Below are 19,713 nucleotides of genomic sequence, written 5' to 3' on the forward strand. Positions count from 1 at the left end.
AACATCAGTCACTCCAATGAACACCCAGGACTAATCTCCTTTAGGATGGACTGGTTGGATATCCTTGCAGTCCAAGGGACTCTCAAGAGTCTTCTCCAACACTACAGTTCAAAAGCATCAATTCTTCTGTGCTCAGCTTTCTTTATAGTCCAACTCTCACATTCATATATGACTACTGGAAAAACCATAGCCTTGACTAGATGGACCTTTGTTGACAAAGTAATGTCTCTGCTTTTTAGTACGCTGTTTAGGTTTGTACCATTATTTTATATTTTTGTAAATCTCCTTAAGATCTGGCTTATGAAAGACAGCGAGCTGGCTCTCACATTAGCTTCTGCATTTAATCTGTTGCAGTATAGCTGAAGAATATAAAGACAATCTGGCTTCATAAAGATAATATGGTTGGAAAAGGAGAGCCTCACAGACTTCCTGGAAAGGTCTCAGGGGTCCCCAGAGCTTCCTGGACCACACTATGAGAACTGCTGTTCCTGGTAATGCAAAGCCATCGAAAGATCATCAGCAGCGGACAGGCTGCTGTTTGGTGGCAATGTGAAAGTGGATTAGAAGGAGGAGGCCTTAGATAAGGGAAGCAGGAAGGGAGATGATTAAAAGGGCTCAGGTAAGACCATAGGAAGCCCTTCTTTAAGCAGAGACAACGCAGATGCAGAGAAATGGATTCACAAGTTAAGAGTCTGTGGGAACTGATATCCAAATGCGTAACTTCAGGTATTCAGTACTGGAAATCCAGAAGGATGGTGACAATAAGGCATAAGCAGATTATTTCTGCTTTCAGTTGGCCAAAGAGGCAAGGGATAAGCCAGAAAGAGAAATAATATGAAAATTCAAGACCACTGACTCAAAGAGATCCAAATAAATGGACAGGCCCTGGCAAACTTACCTGTTTAAACTGCTATACTCAGTATGGTTTAAAATGACACTGAGGATTTCCCTGGTGGTCCAATGGTTAAGAATCCACCTGCCAATGCTGGAGACTTGGATTCAATCCCTGCTCTGGGAAGATTCCAGGGAGAAGGCAATGGCACCCCACTCCAGTACTCTTGCTTGGAAAATCCCATGGATGGAGGAGCCTGGTAGGCTCCAGTCCATGGAGTCGCTAAGAGTCGGGCATGACTGAGTGACTTCACTTTCACTTTTCACTTTCATGCATTGGAGAACAAAATGGCAACCCACTCCAGTATTCTTGCCTGGAGAATCCCAGGGACAGAGGAGCCTGGTGGGCTGCCGTCTATGGGGTCGCACAGAGTCGGACACTACTGAAGCGACTTAGCAGGGAAGAGTCCACATGCCACAGAGCAACTAAGCCTGTAAGCCACAACTCCTGAAGCCCACATGCCCTAGAGCCCATGCTCTGCAGCTGGAGAGTAGCCACTACTCACCACAACTAGAGAAAGCCCTCACACAGCAACAAAGACCCAGTGCAGCCAAAAATAAACAAATATTAAAAAAAAAAAAACCCACAACACTGACAGCATTTGCCTTAAGAAGGTAAAATTAATTTCTTTATTAATGCAAATATCCCTGAAGGTTATGGAAAAGCTCCCAACTCTCCTTAGCCAATTAAGCATACCTTGGCATTAGTTAATTTAGTCAGATTGTTTTCTTTCTTAATGAGCACAGGAGAGCTTCAGATCACAGATCACATTAGAGCAACTGGCCTAGTAGGTACCATGGTGGGGCTCTGGGTATACTATGGGATAAAAGGGAAAAGAGATGGAGAATGTTAACTCCCTGTGGAAGATATTACTATCTGGATATTTTTAGTTTAAGAAGTGATTAGAGGGATGATTGTTAAGTGATTATTCAGTTCAGTTCAGTAGCTCAGTCATGTCTGACTCTTTGCAACCCCATGAACCGCAGCACGCCAGGCCTCCCTGTCCATCACCAACTCCTGGAGTTCACCCAAACTCACGTGCATCGAGTCGGTGATGCCATTAAGAAGTAAATAAAATCACTGGGTAGCTGGTTGGCAAAAATCGCTAGTTAGCACTGAAAAAACACAAAAGACATTTTGCTCATTGTAAAGTATATTTATGGCTTTCTGCCCAGTTCCAGAGATCAGAAGAGAGGCAGATCATCCCAACAGAAATGAACTCTGTTCTCAAGCAGCTTCTCATTATGCCTCAAAGAGCCTAGAGAGTTTGGTAATATGGATTTTGGGGTGTGTGTGTCTGTGTGCATAATTTGAGGCTGAGACAGATGCAATCTCCATGGTCCAGGTAGAGGGCAGAAAAGTTGATACTTCTTACCTTCTAAATGCTACAGATTAGGAACCCAAATCTACTACAGGAATTCTCTTTATCTTCCACCATTTGAGTAATAGGGCCCTGTGGACAGTTCTCTGGGTTGAGCAAAGGATTACTTTTTGTATGGTCAGCACAGTTAGTATATTCAGAGGATGCAAGAATAAGCAAGATGTACCAATAGTACAGAGTATGATTTAAGAAATACAGATTCCTGTGTATAGAGCAAATGCTTAACTTACTAAATATCATTACTCCTTAACTCTGAGTAAGTATCCAAATGACTTTGATTTGAACAGATATTGGTATATAAAAACTTACTTTCATAAGCTCAAAAGGATTGTCTTGGTCTTCTTAAAAATGAAGTAAATTTCCAGGACACAGCACCCAGGCAAAGACCAAATCTGTCACTTCAGAACTCAGCGCCTCCCCAGTAATGTCACATTCTTAAATGTTTGTGATGATGCTCCTTACTTTCTATTGTTACTTTTTTAAAAAGAATTGTGACATGACCTGGGAAAGGCAGCCTTGATCATGTCAACTCTCTCTTCTGTAGAATGAGATCAATGATAGTCAATGTTCCACTTGCCATATAAGGTTTGTAAGGATTAAATCCTGTAAACATTTTTGTGAACCAAAAAGTCCCATGCAAATGTTAGTTACAGAGGAGCTCCTAGGGAGGCTGTATCCTTTTCATGCAGACAGGATGGCCCAATAAGGGAAGAGGCATTTATTGTAGGTGTTCTATATGTCATATTACCTCACTGAATACCATCTTATGTAGTGGGTGGTCATATCCCATTTTACATTTGAGGTACATGGAAGTTAAGTCATGGTTATCCAGGTCATTAAGTCATTTTTTGTATAGGTCTTCTGTGTATTCTTGCCACCTCTTCTTAATCTCTTCTGCTTCTGTATGGTTCTTATTGGTTCTGTTCTTTGTCATGCCCATTCTTGCATGAAATGTTCCCTTGATATCTCCAATTTTCTTGAATAGATCTCTAGTCTTTCCCATTCTACTGTTTTCCTCTATTTCTTGGTATTGTTCATTTAAGAAGGCCTTCTTATCTTTCCTTGCTATTCTCTGTACTCTGCGTTCAATTGTGTATGTCTTTGCCTTTCTCTCTTGCCTTTTGCTTCTCTTCTTTCCTCAGCCACTTGTAAAGCCTCTTTAGACAACCACTTTGTCTTCTTGCATTTCTTTTTCTCTGGAATGGTTTTGGTCACTGCCTCCTGTACAGTGTTATGAACCTCTGTCCATAGTTCTTGAGGAATTCTATCTACCAGGTCTAATCCCCCGAATTTATTCATCACCTCCACTGTGTATAATCATGACCGTATAATACCATGAAAACTTTGGGGCATATAATCAGCATAGGTGAATTCCACAAACCTGCTGCCTTCTAAATCAACTATGGTCTTTTTCACTTCTGGTTTCTTTTTACTATAAAAAACTGCCTCGCCTTCTTGAGTGTGTGTGTAATCCTATTTATCTTTCAAATGTTCCCTCTCTCATCAAGGCAGAATTAATCACTCCTTGATGACACTGCTAATTCAATCCATAAAGCCCTTTCTCTAATAAGCAAGCTTATCATTAAAAAAAAAAGCAACAAACTTTATAAAATACATGGAGAAAAAACATGAGAGTCCCTATAACTCTTGGTGACGCTCCACCAGGCTGAAATCAGGCTGACGTGATCTGTGCTTCAGGGATTAGAATTTAATAGCAAAAATGAGTCAGTTAAAACACCCAGTCAGAATGCTGCCTGTAGATTAAGTGCTTTGCATTGGGGATACAACATAACCTGAACTGCTAAATCCTAAGGGCTGACTGGTGATTTGCGTCTCAATCTCTTTTCATGTTATTTTCTTGGCAAAAGTTAACAAGGAGTACTCAGCCTAGGAAAGCTAGGTCCTCTATTTACCTCAGCAAGAAACAGATAAGCACAATGAATTTCAAGTTTTCCCAATTCAATGGCTTTGGTTTGACCTGGAGTGGGTAATGACTGTTGTCCCAAATGTGTCAATCTGAACATCAAACCCACCAGCTGGTGTTAGATTTTACATTCATTCAGTAACAATCCAGTCCCAAAGATCACACAATCCCTATGTGACAACTGGCACTTTTATGGTACAATCCACAAAACACATGAGCAATGTGCCAAGAAAATCATGATCGAACACTCGCCATTCCACCACCAAACCTAAACAAGTTACACTTCACCACTCATTGTTCAAGAACACATGGAACTATGCAAAACTATTCCAAATAAAGGCTGTACAGTCACTGAATGGTAATAGGTTCTATGTAACTAAATCCTAACAGCCGACCATTCCCTCTTCATGAGGAGTCCAGAGTGGATCATACCAGAACCCCTTTAAATTCTGCCACATAACCAAGAGTATTAACACTTTTGATACTCATTTTCAAATTGACTGTGCTTAACATGCCAATTTAGAATAATCATATAAAAGCCTACAATAATTACGTACAGTAACTGATGCCTGAGGCAACAGAATGACTTAATGCTTGCTACTCAAGTACCTAGACGAAGCAGAGGGAAATGTACTGTTCTCCTTCACCAGCCAAACACTGGTCTTCCTCCAGAAGGTGGGTGAGCTTCTGGCACCAGTGAAATAATAACATTGGTCTATTCTAGGCCAGAAGAAAAGTGACATCGACTTACTTAACAGTTGGCAATAGAGGGCCTGTAAACTTCTCTTCATGGTATCATCTGGTCCTGCTTGTCCTCCAGTTTATTCATGATTCTGTCTAGGAAATGGGAGAAGAAAATCATTACATCTGGGAAACAGAATTCAAGTCAATAATCATAAAGAACTCCACTCAATATGACTCTGGTGTTAAAGCCCAAAATAACTTACTTGAAGAGAAAAATTCTTGGAGTGACTTTACCACAATATAGTCTATGTTATAAAACTATCAATTAATCAATTAGCTTTTGAAACTACACATCACTCATATGGGCAACTAGAGGGTGAGAATCAGGCCTTGGGATTTTGAGGACTTCCAAAACATCTTTCCTGCATCTCTAGTTTTGAAACAGGAGAAACAAGGAACTTGTAATCTCATTTCTGTAATCCTGCTCACCAAACAAAACACTCCCCTGAAAGCTTCACCAATTTCAAATTGTATTACATTAAACAACTTTTCTATTATTTTCTGATTACAAAAGATACCTCCAGTGTAGAATATCTGAAAAATATAGCTAAACAAAATACAGTTAAGAATGTACAAGGAATTACAAATTACCTATCTCTTCAGCTTTTCCTGTGTGCACTTCTGTTGGTCTCTTTTGCTATACATTCTAATTTTTCTCCCTAGCAGTAGAAACATCTTCCTCTGTTATTATTACACTTTACTACATTTTTTTTTTCTTTTGGCCATACCTCTTGGCTTATGGTATATTAGTTCCCTGGCCAGGATTTGAACTCAAGGCTCTCGGCAGTGAAAGTGTGGAGTTCTAAGCACTGGACCACCAGCGAATTCGCACTTTACAACTTTATTCTAAATGGCACACAGTATTTTTTTCAAGATAAGGTCCTAGAAACAGAATCACTAGGACACAATCTAAGGCTTTTGAAATACATTGCTGAGATGCCCTTCACCAACACCATATTATGAAAATCTCCATTAGACTACAACCTACTCAATGAAAGAAACTTGTATTTTCCTACCATCATTGCCAAGCAAATAGGCACATATTTCATCTCATTGCTTTTGCATTTTACAGGTTTATTAGTCTTTTTAAAGACTGTAAATTCACATTTGGCAAAGATTCTCTAGTTAGGTGCTGAGCCTTCTCCCGTAGACCTATCTGTGCACTTCCTTGTAAAACCGAGCGAAGGCAGCTCTTTTGCCTCTTTCCTGTTTGCCCATTTCTCCTCCCTTTTTAACCTTTAAAGAACCTAATGTAGGAATAAGATCATTAGGCAATTTAACTTAACTCCTGACTTATGCCCTCCTGAATGCACACCATGCCTTGCCTAACCTGCGAATTCTTCTCCAAGATAAAAAGAAGAGTGAAGAATTAACTAGTTAAAGAATGGTTAGCTCTCTACCCTGCAATGGCCCTCTAAGGAATCCTGTCGGCAGATCAAGGGGGCAAGGTAATATCTGGAGAGAGAGAGTCAGCCAGTCTGCACTCAGTAGAGATGATGCAGAACCCAACCTCCAGCCTCGACAATTCTGAGATTCTTTTCCCCATTTTTCCCTTTAAAAACTGTCATGGCTGAGCAGAATCCTTGGAGTTGGTCTCTGGACATGAGTCCACCTCCTCCCCAAGGCTGCCAAATTTTCTGATTAAAGCGTCTTTGCTTTCTACTGACACTTGCCTCTCGAATTACTGGCTTTTGAGTGGTGAGGAGCCAAACCTGAATTTGGTAACACTGGTTTTAGCAAGAACCCTGCTAAATTAATTTAACCAGCACCCCAAACCCTCAATATTTGATCAGATTTACTCTACCATCCTACCTTCAGCATAAGCTTGGTTGGTCAATTTAGCCAAACCCCTTACCCTGGTGCTTCCTCTTAGTAATTTTCCACCCAATGACTCCCATTCTGCTCCTTGACTATCTATTCCCACTTGACCATGCTTTATTCAGGGTGGAGCCCAGTCTCTCACCCTTACTGTAAAAGCCCATTGCAATGGTCCCTGCATCCATTCATATGGTCTTGAATAATGTATGTCTTGCCACCTTTAACAAATGTCACTGAATGTTTTTTAAAGACATTCCTTAACCATTCTCTACTGGCATGCTGTTTTGTTTTGTTTTTTCTTACGATACCCCAAGTAGAAATGATCTATCCTTAAATTTTTTCTCAAGTATAATTAATGTATCATAAAATTCAGCCTTGAAAGTAGACAATTTAGTGGTTACCAGCATATTAAAAGTTGTGCAACCATCACCAATACCTAATTCCAGAACATTTTCATCACTCTAAAAAGAAATTCCCATGTTTATTAGCAGTTATTTCCTAATATCCTCTCTCTCCAGTCCCTGGCAACCACTAATCTACTGCACTATGGGTTTGCCAATTCTGTAACTTTCACACAGAATATATGGCCTTTTGTGCCTGGCTCTTTCAATTAGCATAGTGTTTTTAAGGTTCATTCATGTTGTAAAGCATGCTGTTTTTTTCTTATTTTTTGGTAAGAATTATGCATACACACACACACACAAAACCATGGTTAGAAAGGCCTTCCTTACTTAATTAAGGATTACATAAAAAGTTATAAATAGTTGCCTATATTTTCTTCTGCTATTTTTTAAAATTTCATTTAGATCTGTTTCTGAACTTTGTGTTATGTTTTACTTCTCTGTCTGCTCATTCTCCCATTAAACAATATGTATTGTTTAACTCAAATTCTTAGTAGAACTAGTTCTGCATTACTTTCCCTTTTAGAGACCCAGGTTTGATCCCTGGGTTGACAAGATCTCCTGGAGTAGGAAATGGCAACCCACTCCAGTATTCTTGCCTGGAGAATTCCATGGACAGAGGAGCCTGGTGGGCTCCAGTCCATGGGGCTGCGAAGAGTTGGACACAAATGAACACACATGGATGGATGTTGTTCTTTGAGCTTGTTCTCCCCCAAATTAACTTTAAGATAATTTTATTAAATTTCAGAAAAAAAATCATTGGGATTATAATTAAAATATCTTCTATTTGTTTATTAATCTGGGAGAGACTTGATTTAAGTGTGCTGAGGGAATTAAATTTTTTAAAAGATTGTAGCTCTGGAGATCAGAAGAATCCCTTTTAGAGGAAGAGAAGAGCTCTTGTTTTGTGGGGTGGGGTAGGGGGTGGGGGAACAATAGCTCAATGACTTCTTTGGCTAACCCACCCCCAGTGTGACCTAGCTGAGTAAGAGGGAGAGAAAGAGAGAGTTAAATTGCTCTCCATTATAATATAAGAGGGGGCTTCCCTAGTGGTTCAGTTGGTAAAGAATCTGCCTGCAATGCAGGAGACCCAGGTTCAATCCCGGGTTGGGAAGATCCCCTGGAGAAGGAAATGGCAACCCACTCCAGTACTCTTTTCTGGAGAATTCCATGGACAGAGGAGCCGAGCAGACTACATGACTGTGCAACTAACTTTAACTTTTGACTTTGATAACATAAGAGGAGGTTGAAGTTCCCAAAGGCTAGAAAAGAGGGATTAAGTGGTCTAGAAATCAGAGAGGCTGAGGAGATAAACAAGAGATACTGTGAGGCAGAACAGGCAATTCCAAAAGACAGCAGTAGGTAAGACACAAGAATAAAGGATAGAATGAGAAATTCCCCACAAACTTTAATATGTGTAATATTTAATTTTCCATTGCTTTTTGTTTTATGCTATTTGTACTTAGACACCACATCTGTCCTCCTTCTCTATGCCACAACAGTTATCCACCACTAGGACCCTCAAAAGCCTCAGAAAGTCTTGCACGAAACAGCCTTGTGTTAGTGATGCTCAGCTGGGCAATGAAAGAGACTATGTCTTAAGACAAGAGTGACTGGAAATGGAGATAGGAGCCACAAGGACCATAAGCAATGATTGGTAGGCATCTTCGGAGTGCTCAGGACCCAGTAAGCATGCAACAAATGTGCTGCAAATAAAGAAATAAATGAATGGATAAATGAATAATCAAGTAATAGGAGAACAGAAATATTTGTAGTTGATGTTGATCAAGAGGAACATAAGTCCCTCAATCATCTCTGGAAATGCTTGGAGATTTTCAAGAAACTGTTAGACTTCTCACAATAGATGGAATAGAGTCATGTCATTCGAATATCAAAGAAACAACTGAGCACATAAATATGGGACACTTGAGTCCTCTGGGTTACCCAGGGCTATTCTAACTACAAGCACCATATGACCTACTATTTACTCAAAACTAATCTTTAGGTCCTTCTGTGGAGTTTTGTTATGTTTTTCTTCATTTAAGTTCTATAGTCTTGTCGAGTTAATCCCTAGGCATTTTACACCTATATGTAGTCTTGCCACGGTGATGGAATTTCCATTTCCATTATATTTTCTAAATTGCTTCTACATGGAAATGACTGAGTTTGTATATTTACTTTGTGACCTAACTGAACTCACTTAGAGTTCTAATGATGGTTTCTCAGCTGAGTCTCTTGGGTCACTTGCACTCCTTTGGCTGGATGGAGAGGCATGGTGAGATTCCATCAAAAGCTTCTTTTTAACTGTATTAATTGTATTAACCTTTAACCATATTAACATTAATTGTATCTGGTTCCTCAGGGAATAATTTAGGAGCTCCAATGATGACAGCGAATCCTAAGAATGTACAGAGTTTTATAGCCAAAAGGCTGAAGAAAAATGAGAGGAGGAAGACGAAAACACCTGACCAAACATACAGAGACAGAGGCACAGGTGGGGACCTGGCTGATCATTAGCTCAGGGAGATGAGAGAGTGCAAGTAACCCAAATCACTCCTTAGCAAGTGCGAGCCTCAGAGAACCCTGCCTCTCCTTTTGGGTTAAACGAAACAGTTCTATCAGTTTTATTGACTTGGGAGGGAAATCTCTTTAGAAATGTCCATGTACCCAGGGAAGAAGTAATAAAGAACCAAATGAAAACCTCTTGACATTTGATATGTAAATTGACTTGAAAAGACAAGTTCATAGAGAACAAATGAGAAAGAATACCCAAGAAAATTCTGGGGGAAAAAAATTCCAAGAAGATGGGGCCAGGGAGAGAGGGACTGCCAGGCCTACTAGACATTAAAACATCCTCAAAAGCCTCTATATTTAAAATAATTTGAAACTGGCACATGAATATACCAAATTATATATGGATATTTATGATACAATCAGGACAGTAGTATTAAATCAGCAAGCAAAAAGATGAGCTTTTAAATAAACATTTTGAGATAATGGCAGAGCAATATGGATAAAGTTAAAATTATACTCATTCCAAATATCACATACCAGCATAAACTCCAAATAAGGTAGACATTTAACTGTAAAAAAAGTAAAGAATACAAATACTAGAAGGAAATATGAGTAATTCTTCTATTACTTGGAGGTAGAGAAGGTTTGCTAACTCAGTCAAAGTTTGAAGTAATAAGGAAAAAGATAAACTTTATTACATAAAAAAATTACTCAGTAAAAACTATAATTAAGTAAAATATAAGTTAAAAACTATAAAAATGTTCAACTTATAAGAAAGAAAGATTTAAAGTCCCTAAATTTTTCCCGAAATCAATCTTCATGGTGCTTTAGCAGTTGTCTGCATACATGGGCAGAATGGCAAAAATCTGAACCGCCCAACACACCTGCTCCAAACTGAGGCTGAGCAAGGCAGTGCTCTGTCTTTGTGTTTCGGCTCTCATACTGTGAACAGTGTCCTTTCAGCAGGCAATTTAGTGCCATGCTTTTTAGCATTTTGTGCTTTTTATTGACATCTCTGTTTGAAATGGCCCCCAAGCATAGTGCTGAGGTGTCTAGTGTTCCTAAGTGCAGGAAGACCGTGATGAGCTTTACAGAGAAAACACTTGTCTTAGATAAGCTTTGTTCAGGCATGAGTTATAGTGCTACGACTGTGAGTGCAAAGTTAATGAATGAACAGTGCCTATTACACAAGGCATCTTTAGACAGAAACACATATAAAACAAGACTATATATGGATCAGTTGACAAAAATGTGACCAGATCTAATAGGAACCTAACCCTACATTTCCCTTAGGAGCACAGATTCAGTCTTTACTCATTTAGTCCTTCAATATTCATGACAACTTTATAGAATGTAACTATTATGAGCAATGAAAATCAATGGTATTTGAGTCCAGCTTTAAAATATTTTGTGGAGCAAAGAATGAATATGATGAGCAATCCATGCCAACAGTAGAGTTTGAATAAAACAGGATAATAGTTCACCATCTCTTTGGGACGGAGAAAGATTTGATTAAGCTGATGGCTAATACTTGCTCTCTGGGAAAGAGGGGAAAAGGAATAGCAGAACTGATATATCAATTAATATCACAGGCCTGTGAAGTTTGGAATGGAGCATTCTCCTCCAGGTAGGGACACAGACACCAAGTCATAGTCTTTTTATAAGTAGAAATAATGACTTTGTTCTGCACATGATTTCTGATACTCTAAAATTAGGTAGCTGAAAGTGAAAGTGAAGTGAAAGTGAAGTCACTCAGCCACGTCTGACTCTTTGCAACCCCATGGACTGTAGCCTACCAGGCTCCTCCATTCATGGGATGTTCTAGGCAAGGATACTGGAGTGGGTTGCCATTTCCTTCTCCAGGAGATCTTCCCGACCTAGGGATTGAACTCAGGTCTCCCTGAAGTTTATATGATATCTAAGATTCATGGCCTTTCTAGACATTATATTTCTCATCACAAAAATTATAATAGAGTGATGATGAAAAAGAAAGACTTTCCTTTTCTAAAAAGTCCTCATGGAATAATCACATCAATTATGGTCACTCCTTGATTTAGCCATTTAACAATTCATCTCATGTCTTCCATGTGCCTAGTAGTGTTTTTGTTTTTTTGTTTGGTCAAGAAATCAGTCTTTATTCAAGATCAAACCTACCAACTATGGGACCTTGAGCTGGATTCTTGACTTCCCTGATCCTTGCATTTCTTGTAAGGTATAAGAATAGTCCTATATGATATGCTTGTGGCAAAGACTGAGACAACCCATGCAAAAGGCAAGATAACAAATCAGGCCAGAGCTCACCAACCATCTTAATTTTGCTTCTCTTAAGCCATAAAACAAAAGCTTTTGGGCTATTCCCCAAAGGGCCTCTTCTGTAAATCCAGTGTCTTATTTAAATTGACTTTAGAGATTACTTATATGGGGATAAGTTGAACTTTAAGATTCTTATTTAGAACTTATACATTTGTCTTCCTTAAAAAGGATCTGAGGAAGTTCACTATCAGATACAACTTGTACAGTAGAAATACTAACAAATCAAAGCACATTAATGGCATCAGAAAGACAGATCCAGAATTACAGGGAGAAAGGGGGCAATTCATTTTACCACAAGGTGCACTGGGGCCATACACCTGCCTTGGAGTTTCTTGAAAATAAAGGCAAAAAGGACAGCTAGTACCATGGCTTTTTTTTTTTTTTTTGGCTGAGTAAATAGAAGTACATTCTCTAGTTTGTTCAGAAATACAAACCTATTCTGCCATTAAAATCTAAGAAAAGATCATTAGACAAATCTCTTGATAAGCATACAAATAGAACATTCTTGCCATGACTGCTTCTTATGCTGTGTGGGCTCGGTTGCTCAGTTGTGTCTGACTCACTGCGACTGTAGCCTGCCAGGCTCCTCTGTCCATGGGACTTCCCAGCCAAGAATACAGGAGTGGGTTGCCATTTCCTACTCCAGGGAATCTTTCTGACCTAGGGATCAAACACTTGTCTCTTGGGTCTCTTGCACTGACAGGCAGGTTCTTTATCACTGTGCCACCTGGGAAGCCAGGCTGCTCCTTATCAATCCACAATAAACACTAATGTCTCTGTGTTAAGTAGGAATTCAGGGAAAGTTTTTTGATGAGCAGCAGGAGCACCATGCTTCAGAGACAGAGTGAGGCAGGCCTGCCCCCGAGTAGCTTTGCTACATGAACTTGGGCAAGTTACTTTACTTCTCTGAGACACAGCTTTCTCATCTGTAAATGGGGCTGACACCTAAATCAAAGAATTGCTGAGAGAATTAAGTAAAGAAGTTACTGTGTACTTGATATATTGTATGCATCTCTTCTTTTCTGTCAAGCTACTAGTGTACAGATATGCTGCTTCCGGTCGTGTGCGGTTAGAGAGAACTAGGAAAATAGCGGGGACTGACGTTCAGTAAGTCAGGCCAGGGCCTGAGCTGCTGTGTTACCCCAGGAAGGCAAGTGTGATGGTTTCTCAGGTTCACTTACACCAAAAGTCACAAATGAGTGTATGTGTCCACAGCGTTGGGTCTGGGTCATAATGGTGTTTTCAGAATATGAAGTTCTTTTGATAGAGACAGTTTGCATTTTAAACACAGGAATATCCTTCACTTCCATAAAGAAATATTCTCTCTCACTTTTCTTGAAACTTATAGCCCTCCTACTCTTTCTTCCAAATTTTCTCATTTTTGCACAAGAACTAGCTCACCCTACTCTGGGATCAACAGTGTGAGCATGATTACAATGACTGTTGCTTTGCCTCAGGTCTGGGAGTTTAGTTTATAGGAAGTAGTGGGGACTATGGTGAACTTGAAAGCAGAAAAAAAAGTGTTTTTTTTTTTTTTTGTCTCCAGCCATTTGTCAGCAGAAAAACAGCTCTTTGTTTCTTTTATCTTAAAGAAACTGAAAATCCTCTCAAAATTTTTTCCCTAAATTTTCAACAGAGGTTAGAAATTTTAGATGAAATGAGTCACCAGTCCAGGTTCGATGCATGATACTGGATGCTTGGGGCTGGTGCACTGGGACGACCCAGAGGGATGGTACGAGGAGGGAGGAGGGAGGAGGGTTCAGGATGGGGAACACATGTATACCTGTGGCAGATTCATGTTGATATATGGCAAAACCAATACAATATTGTAAAGTTAAAAAATAAAATAAAAAAAAAAGAATGGAAGAAAAAAAAATATTAGCAATGAATTCATATGGGCCAAGGCTGTGGAATTTCTGACTTATAAGGGTTCTCCTGCAGCAGAGCCTGCACAGTGACTGTTGGCGGCTGGGAAGACAGAGAGGACATGCAGCTCTACCTTCCACCCAAGCTCTGTCCTCCAGGAGCCCTGGGGCCCAATAAACTTCAAAGGATGAAACACACCTTCAGTAGAGCTCCTTCCCTCTCCTCCCCTTCATATTTCCTTCTCTGAAAAAGAAAAGAAACTACTGGGAGTTTACAGACCCACTGAGATTTAATTTCAGTAGAATTTAAAACAAAAGGGCAAAAATTATTCATCTGCTAAGGAAAAGCCTACAAAAGGGGATTGATTGATAAGATGTGGATTCTGCTTGGAGGACTGAGAGGTGACTGCCTGAATGTTCTTCAAGACCAACTGGACTTTATTTGCATCTGTTGTGGGTGGGTATTCTGCTCTCCACAGACACTGAAGTCAGCAGAAGGATAAAAATAGGACCAGAAGTTTGAGGCATATTAGAATGACACAGACCTTCTCCTTCTGGCATTAAAGTGTATTGAGACCACTTATCTCATTTGAGGAGACAGAAAGGTGCTTGTGCGAGGTGAAGAATATGTATTACACATCCCTTTTTATAGTTTTGATATTAAAGACTGAATACCAAAGTCAAGGAATTATATGATACTGTAGCAATGCCAAATACTAAAGGAGCATGTTCTATCATTTGCACCAGCTTATGAAAAAGATTATTTCTCATCCACAGTAAACTCAAGCATTTTTCTTTTTATCTTTTGCAGTGTTTGAGAAACATTCTCAGATATTGAATTTGGGGATCTAAAAAAATGTGTATTTCTTTTGGGTAGCAGGCATTTGTTCTGAAAGATGCACCACATTTTTATAATGGAAAGAGAGGCAAGGCCTTATGAAACAGGCAAAATTGTCATCTGAATGTTTACATGTGGAAAGACTATTTAAACCCACGATGCACAATTTGAATGGGCAGTATATTTCAGCATGTGAAATTATTCATAATAGCATAGCAATTGCTAAATTTTAATTTTGACTTGTTGGCTGAAAAAAAAAATGTATGATCAAACAGTTGAGAATTATGTTTTATTTGGCAGACTTGCTGAGGACATCAAGCCTGGGAAGCAGCCTCTCAGATAGCTCTGAGTTCAAAGAGATAAGGGAGGAGTCATGATTTTTGCAACAAAGGGGAGATAGCAAGAACATCAAAAGATTACTGTTAATTAAAGAAAACCAGATATCTCAGGTTAAGGAGATTTAGTGCTTCTCCATGAATGGGAAGAGGACTTCCCTGGTGGCTCAGATGGTAAAGTGTCTGCCTACAATGCAGCAGACCCAGGTTCAATCCCTGGGTTGGGAAGATCCTCTGGAGAAGGAAATGGCAACCCACTCCAGTACTCTTGCCTGGAAAATCCTATGGACAGAGGAGTGTGGTAGGCCGCAGTCCATGGGGTCACAAAGAGTCGGACACGACTAAGCGACTTCACTTCCACTTCACTTCACTTCATGAATGGGAAGACACAAGAGTTTCAGCTCATTGAAAACATTCCTTTGATATGCAACTCAGCTATCTGGGGCCAGAATACTTTTCTTTCCCATCCTTTGACCCCTCAGGCGTACCACTGGGGCAGCTGCAGTAGCTGAGGGCTTGGTAGCCTGGCAAGCTAACTCATTTGTCTCTATTCTGAAGTGAAGTGAAGTCGCTTAGTCGTGTCCGACTCTTTGCGACCCCATGGACTGCAGCCTAACACGCTCCTCTGTCCATGGGATTTTCCAGGCAGGAGTACTGGAGTGGGTTGCCATTTCCTTCTTCAGAGGATCTTCCCAACCCAGGGATTGAACCTGGGTCTCCCAGATTGTGGGCAGACGCTTTACCATCTGAGCCACCAGGGAAGTCTCTGAGCTCCTTTGGAGCTGTAGTGGCTTGATGGCTGTGTCATCCTTTGTTTACTGATACAGGAGGCAATATTTTTCATTTATAAACCTTTAACCTCAAACTCTCTTCCGCTTCCTTAGCTCCTCCCATCCCACCTCCATCCGCATAAAGCCTTCTTTAATGCTTGAGCTTGTATGAAGACATTTTAATTTGTGGTTTCATTTAATCTTTGAAAATACATAATTTATATCAAGTGATTCCACAGGATACAGTCTGTTGAATGTGCAGTTTGAATAACAATTATAATGACATGAAAAATTATGTGGGCAAGAGTGGGATGGGTCAATCCCAAAAGCTGAAGCCATCACTTGAAGAGTATGGATCAAGGTCACAGGTAAGGCCTGTGCAGACAAGCTCAGTCCACAGGGAAGCCATGGCATCCCAAGCATTTCTGATGAACTTTATACCTCAATTTTTTCCTCAACTTTACACTTTGCTTCAGGAAGCATGAATTAAGTAATACAGTTAATCTCACTTGTGAGGGCCTAAAATGCTAAACAGATCATTTAACTGTGTTGATAATTCTGTCTTGCTTTGATGACCACAAAGGCCAGAATAAATATCCAGAAGAACCAAGACTGCTGTTTCCCAAACAAGCTGATAGTCAGCATCTATTTTAAAATAAATTCCTAGGTGTTTCCCTCAGGAATTCTAATTCCAGGTTCTTAGATGGGACAATTTTAAAAGGTTCTCAAGCTGACTCTCATGATAAGCCAGGGATGGAGACCAAGACTGAATCTAGCTGCTCTAACCCCGACTCTAATAGCACATTAGAACTATGGAGGAACATAAGAGATCAATCAAGCAAACTCCCCAGGGACCGTGAGAAGCTTCCAGGAGAACCAGGGATCCTTGTTGCTGTTCAGTTGCCAAGTCGTGTCCAACTCTTTTCCAACCCCATGGAATGTCGCATGCCAGGCCTCCCTGTCCCTTACCATTTCCTGGACTTTGCCCAAGCTCATGTCCATTGCATCTGTGATGCCATCCAGCCATCTCATCTTTTGTCGCTCTCTTCTCCTTCTGCCTTCTATCTTTCCCAGCATAAGGTCTTTTCCAATGAGTTGGCTGTTCGCATCACGTGGCCACAGTGTTGGAGCTTCAGCTTCAGCATCAGTCCTTCCAATGAGTATTCATTCAGGGTTGATTTCTTTTAAGATTGACTGGTTTGAATTCCTTGCTGTCCAAAGGACTCTCAAGAGTCTTCTCTAGCTCCACAGTTCAAAAGCATCAGTTCTTTGGTGCTCTGCCTTCTTTATGGTCCAGTTCTTATAACTGTAGGTGACTACTGGAAGGACCATAGCCTTGACTATACAGACCTTTGCTGGCAAAGTGATGTCTTTACTTTTTAACATACTGTCTAGTTTTGCCATAGCTTTCCTGCCAAGAAAAAATCGTTTTCTAATTTCATGGCTTCACTCACCATGCACAGTGATTTTAGAGCCCAAGAAGAGGAAATCTGTCACTGCTTCCACCTTCTCCCCTTCTATTTCCCATGAAGTGATAGGGCCAGATGCAATGAGCTTAGTGTTTTAAGCCAGCTTTTTCATTCTCCTTCATTCTCAAGAAGAGGTTCTTTAGTTCCTCTTCACTTTCTACCATTAGAGTAGTATCATCTGCATATATGAGGTTATTGATATTTCTCTAGGCAATCTTGATTCCATCTTATAACTCATCCAGCCTGGCATTTCTCATGATGTGCTCTAAGTATAAGTTAAATAAACAGGGTGACAATAAATAGCCTTGTTGTACTCCTTTCTCAATCTTAAACCAATCAGTTATTTCATATAAGGCTCTAACTGTTGCTTCTTGACTGGCGCACAGGTTGCCCAGGAGACACGTAAGATGGTTTGGAGTTCCCATCTCTTTAAGATTCTTCCAGTTATGATCCACACATTCAAAGGCTTTAGCACACAGTCAAAAAACTACACTAAATGTTTTTCTGGAATTCCCTTGCTTTCTCCATGATTCAGCAAATGTTGGCATTTTGATCCTGAGTTCTCTACCTTTTCTAAACCTAGCTTGGACATCTGGAAGTTCTCAGTTCATGTCATGCAGTTTATGGTTTAGTATGCAGGATTTTGAGCATCACTTACAATCATGGCAGATGAATGCAATTGTTTGGTGGCTTGAACATTTTTTAGTTATTGCTCTTCTTGGGAACTGGAATGAGGATTGACCTTTTCCAGTCCTGTGGCCATTGCTGGGCTTTCCAAATTTGCTGAAATATCAAGTGCAGCACTTTAATAGCATCATCTTTTAAAATTTTAAAAAGCTCTGATAGAATTCCATCACCCCCACTAGCTTTGTTCATAGTGATGCTTCCTAAGGCCCACTTGATTTCACATTCCAGGATGTCTGGCTCTAGGTGAGTGATCACACCATCGTGGTTATCTGGGTCATGATGATCTTTTTTGTATAGTTCCTCTGTGTATTCTTGCCACCTCTTCTGTTAGGTCCATACCACTTCTGTCCTTTATTGTGTCCATCTTTGCATGAAATGTTCCCTTGATATCTCTAATTCTCTTGAAGAGATCTCTTCTTTCCCGTTCTACTGTTTTCCTCTATTTCTTTGCATTGGTCACTGAGGAAGGCTTTCTTATCTCTCTGTGCTATTCTTTGAAATTCTGCATTCAGATGGGTATATCTTTCCTTTTCTCCTTTGCCTTTAGCTTCTCTCCTTTTCTCAACTATTTGTAAGGCCTCCTCAGACAACCATTTTGCCCTTTTGTATTTCTTTTTCTTGGGGATGGTCTTGATCACTGCTTCCTATACAATGTCACAAACCTCTGTCCATAGTTCTTCAGGCACTCTGTCTGTCAGATCTAATTCCTTGAATCTATTTGTCACTTCCACTGTGTAACTGTGAGGGATTTGATTTAGGTCATACCTGAATGGTCTAGGTGGGAGGAGGTGGGAGGAGAAGGGGACGACAGAGGATGAGATGGCTGAATGGCATCACCGACTCAATGGACATAGGTTTGGGTGAACTCCACAAGTTGGTGGTGGACACCCAGGCCTGGCCTGCTGCAGTCCATGGGGTTGCAAAGAGTTGGACATGGCTGAGCGACTGAATTGAACTGAATGAATGGTCTAGTGGTTTCCCCTACTTTCTTCAATTTAAGTCTGAATTTGGCAATAAGAAGTTCATGATCTGAGCCACAGTCAGCTCCTGGTCTTGTTTTTGCTGACTGTATAGAGCTGCTTTATATTTGGCTGCAAAGAATATAATCAGTCTGATTTCGGTATTGACCATCTGGTGATGTCCATGTGTAGAGTCTTCTCTTGTGTTGTTGGAAGACAGTGTTTGCTATGACCAGTGTGTTCTCTTGACAAAACTCTGTTAGCCTTTGCCCTGCTTCATTTTTCACTCCAAGGCCAAATTTGTCTGTTATTCCAGGTATCTCTTGACTTCTTACTTTTGCATTCTAGTCCCTATGATGAAAAGGACATCTTTTTTTGATGTTAGTTCTAGAAGGTCTTGTAAATCTTCATAGAACATTCAATTTCAGGTTCTTCCTCATTACTGGTTGAGGCACAGACTTGGATTACTGTGATATTGAATAGTTTGCCTTGGAAACAAATAGAGATCATTCTTTCGTTTTTGAGATTGCACGCAAGAACTGCATTTCAGACTCTTGTTGACTATGAGGGTTATTCACTTTCTTCTAAGGGATTCTTGCCCACCATCATAGATATAATGGTCATCTTAATCAAATTCACCTATTCCGGTCCATTTTAGTTCTCTGATTGCTAAAACATTGATGTTCACTCTTGCCATCTCCTATTTGGCCACTTTCAATTAACCTTGATTCATGGACCTAGAACTCCAGGTCCTATGCAATATTGTTCTTTACAGCATCGGACCATACTTCCATCACCAATCA

General features: G+C 40.1%; 1 protein-coding gene across 6 annotated transcripts in view; it reads right to left on the minus strand.

Annotated features, from left to right (window-relative positions):
• The window catches only part of TMEM108 (transmembrane protein 108), a 384,728-nt gene that overhangs the window by 166,092 nt on the left and 198,923 nt on the right, over positions 1-19,713 (minus strand). For 3 of the 6 annotated variants that reach the window (XM_061421252.1, XM_061421259.1, XM_061421278.1), the window contains one exon: positions 4,949-5,030. In XM_061421252.1, the coding sequence (XP_061277236.1) occupies positions 4,949-4,988 (40 nt within the window). In that variant the 5' untranslated portion in view covers positions 4,989-5,030. Of the gene's footprint in view, positions 1-4,948; positions 5,035-19,713 lie in introns of all 6 variants that reach the window. The other 3 variants (XM_061421251.1, XM_061421253.1, XM_061421269.1) reach the window with 1 other exon arrangement.

Source organism: Bos javanicus, chromosome 1 (assembly GCF_032452875.1).
Source record: "Bos javanicus breed banteng chromosome 1, ARS-OSU_banteng_1.0, whole genome shotgun sequence".
Lineage (NCBI taxonomy): Eukaryota > Metazoa > Chordata > Mammalia > Artiodactyla > Bovidae > Bos > Bos javanicus.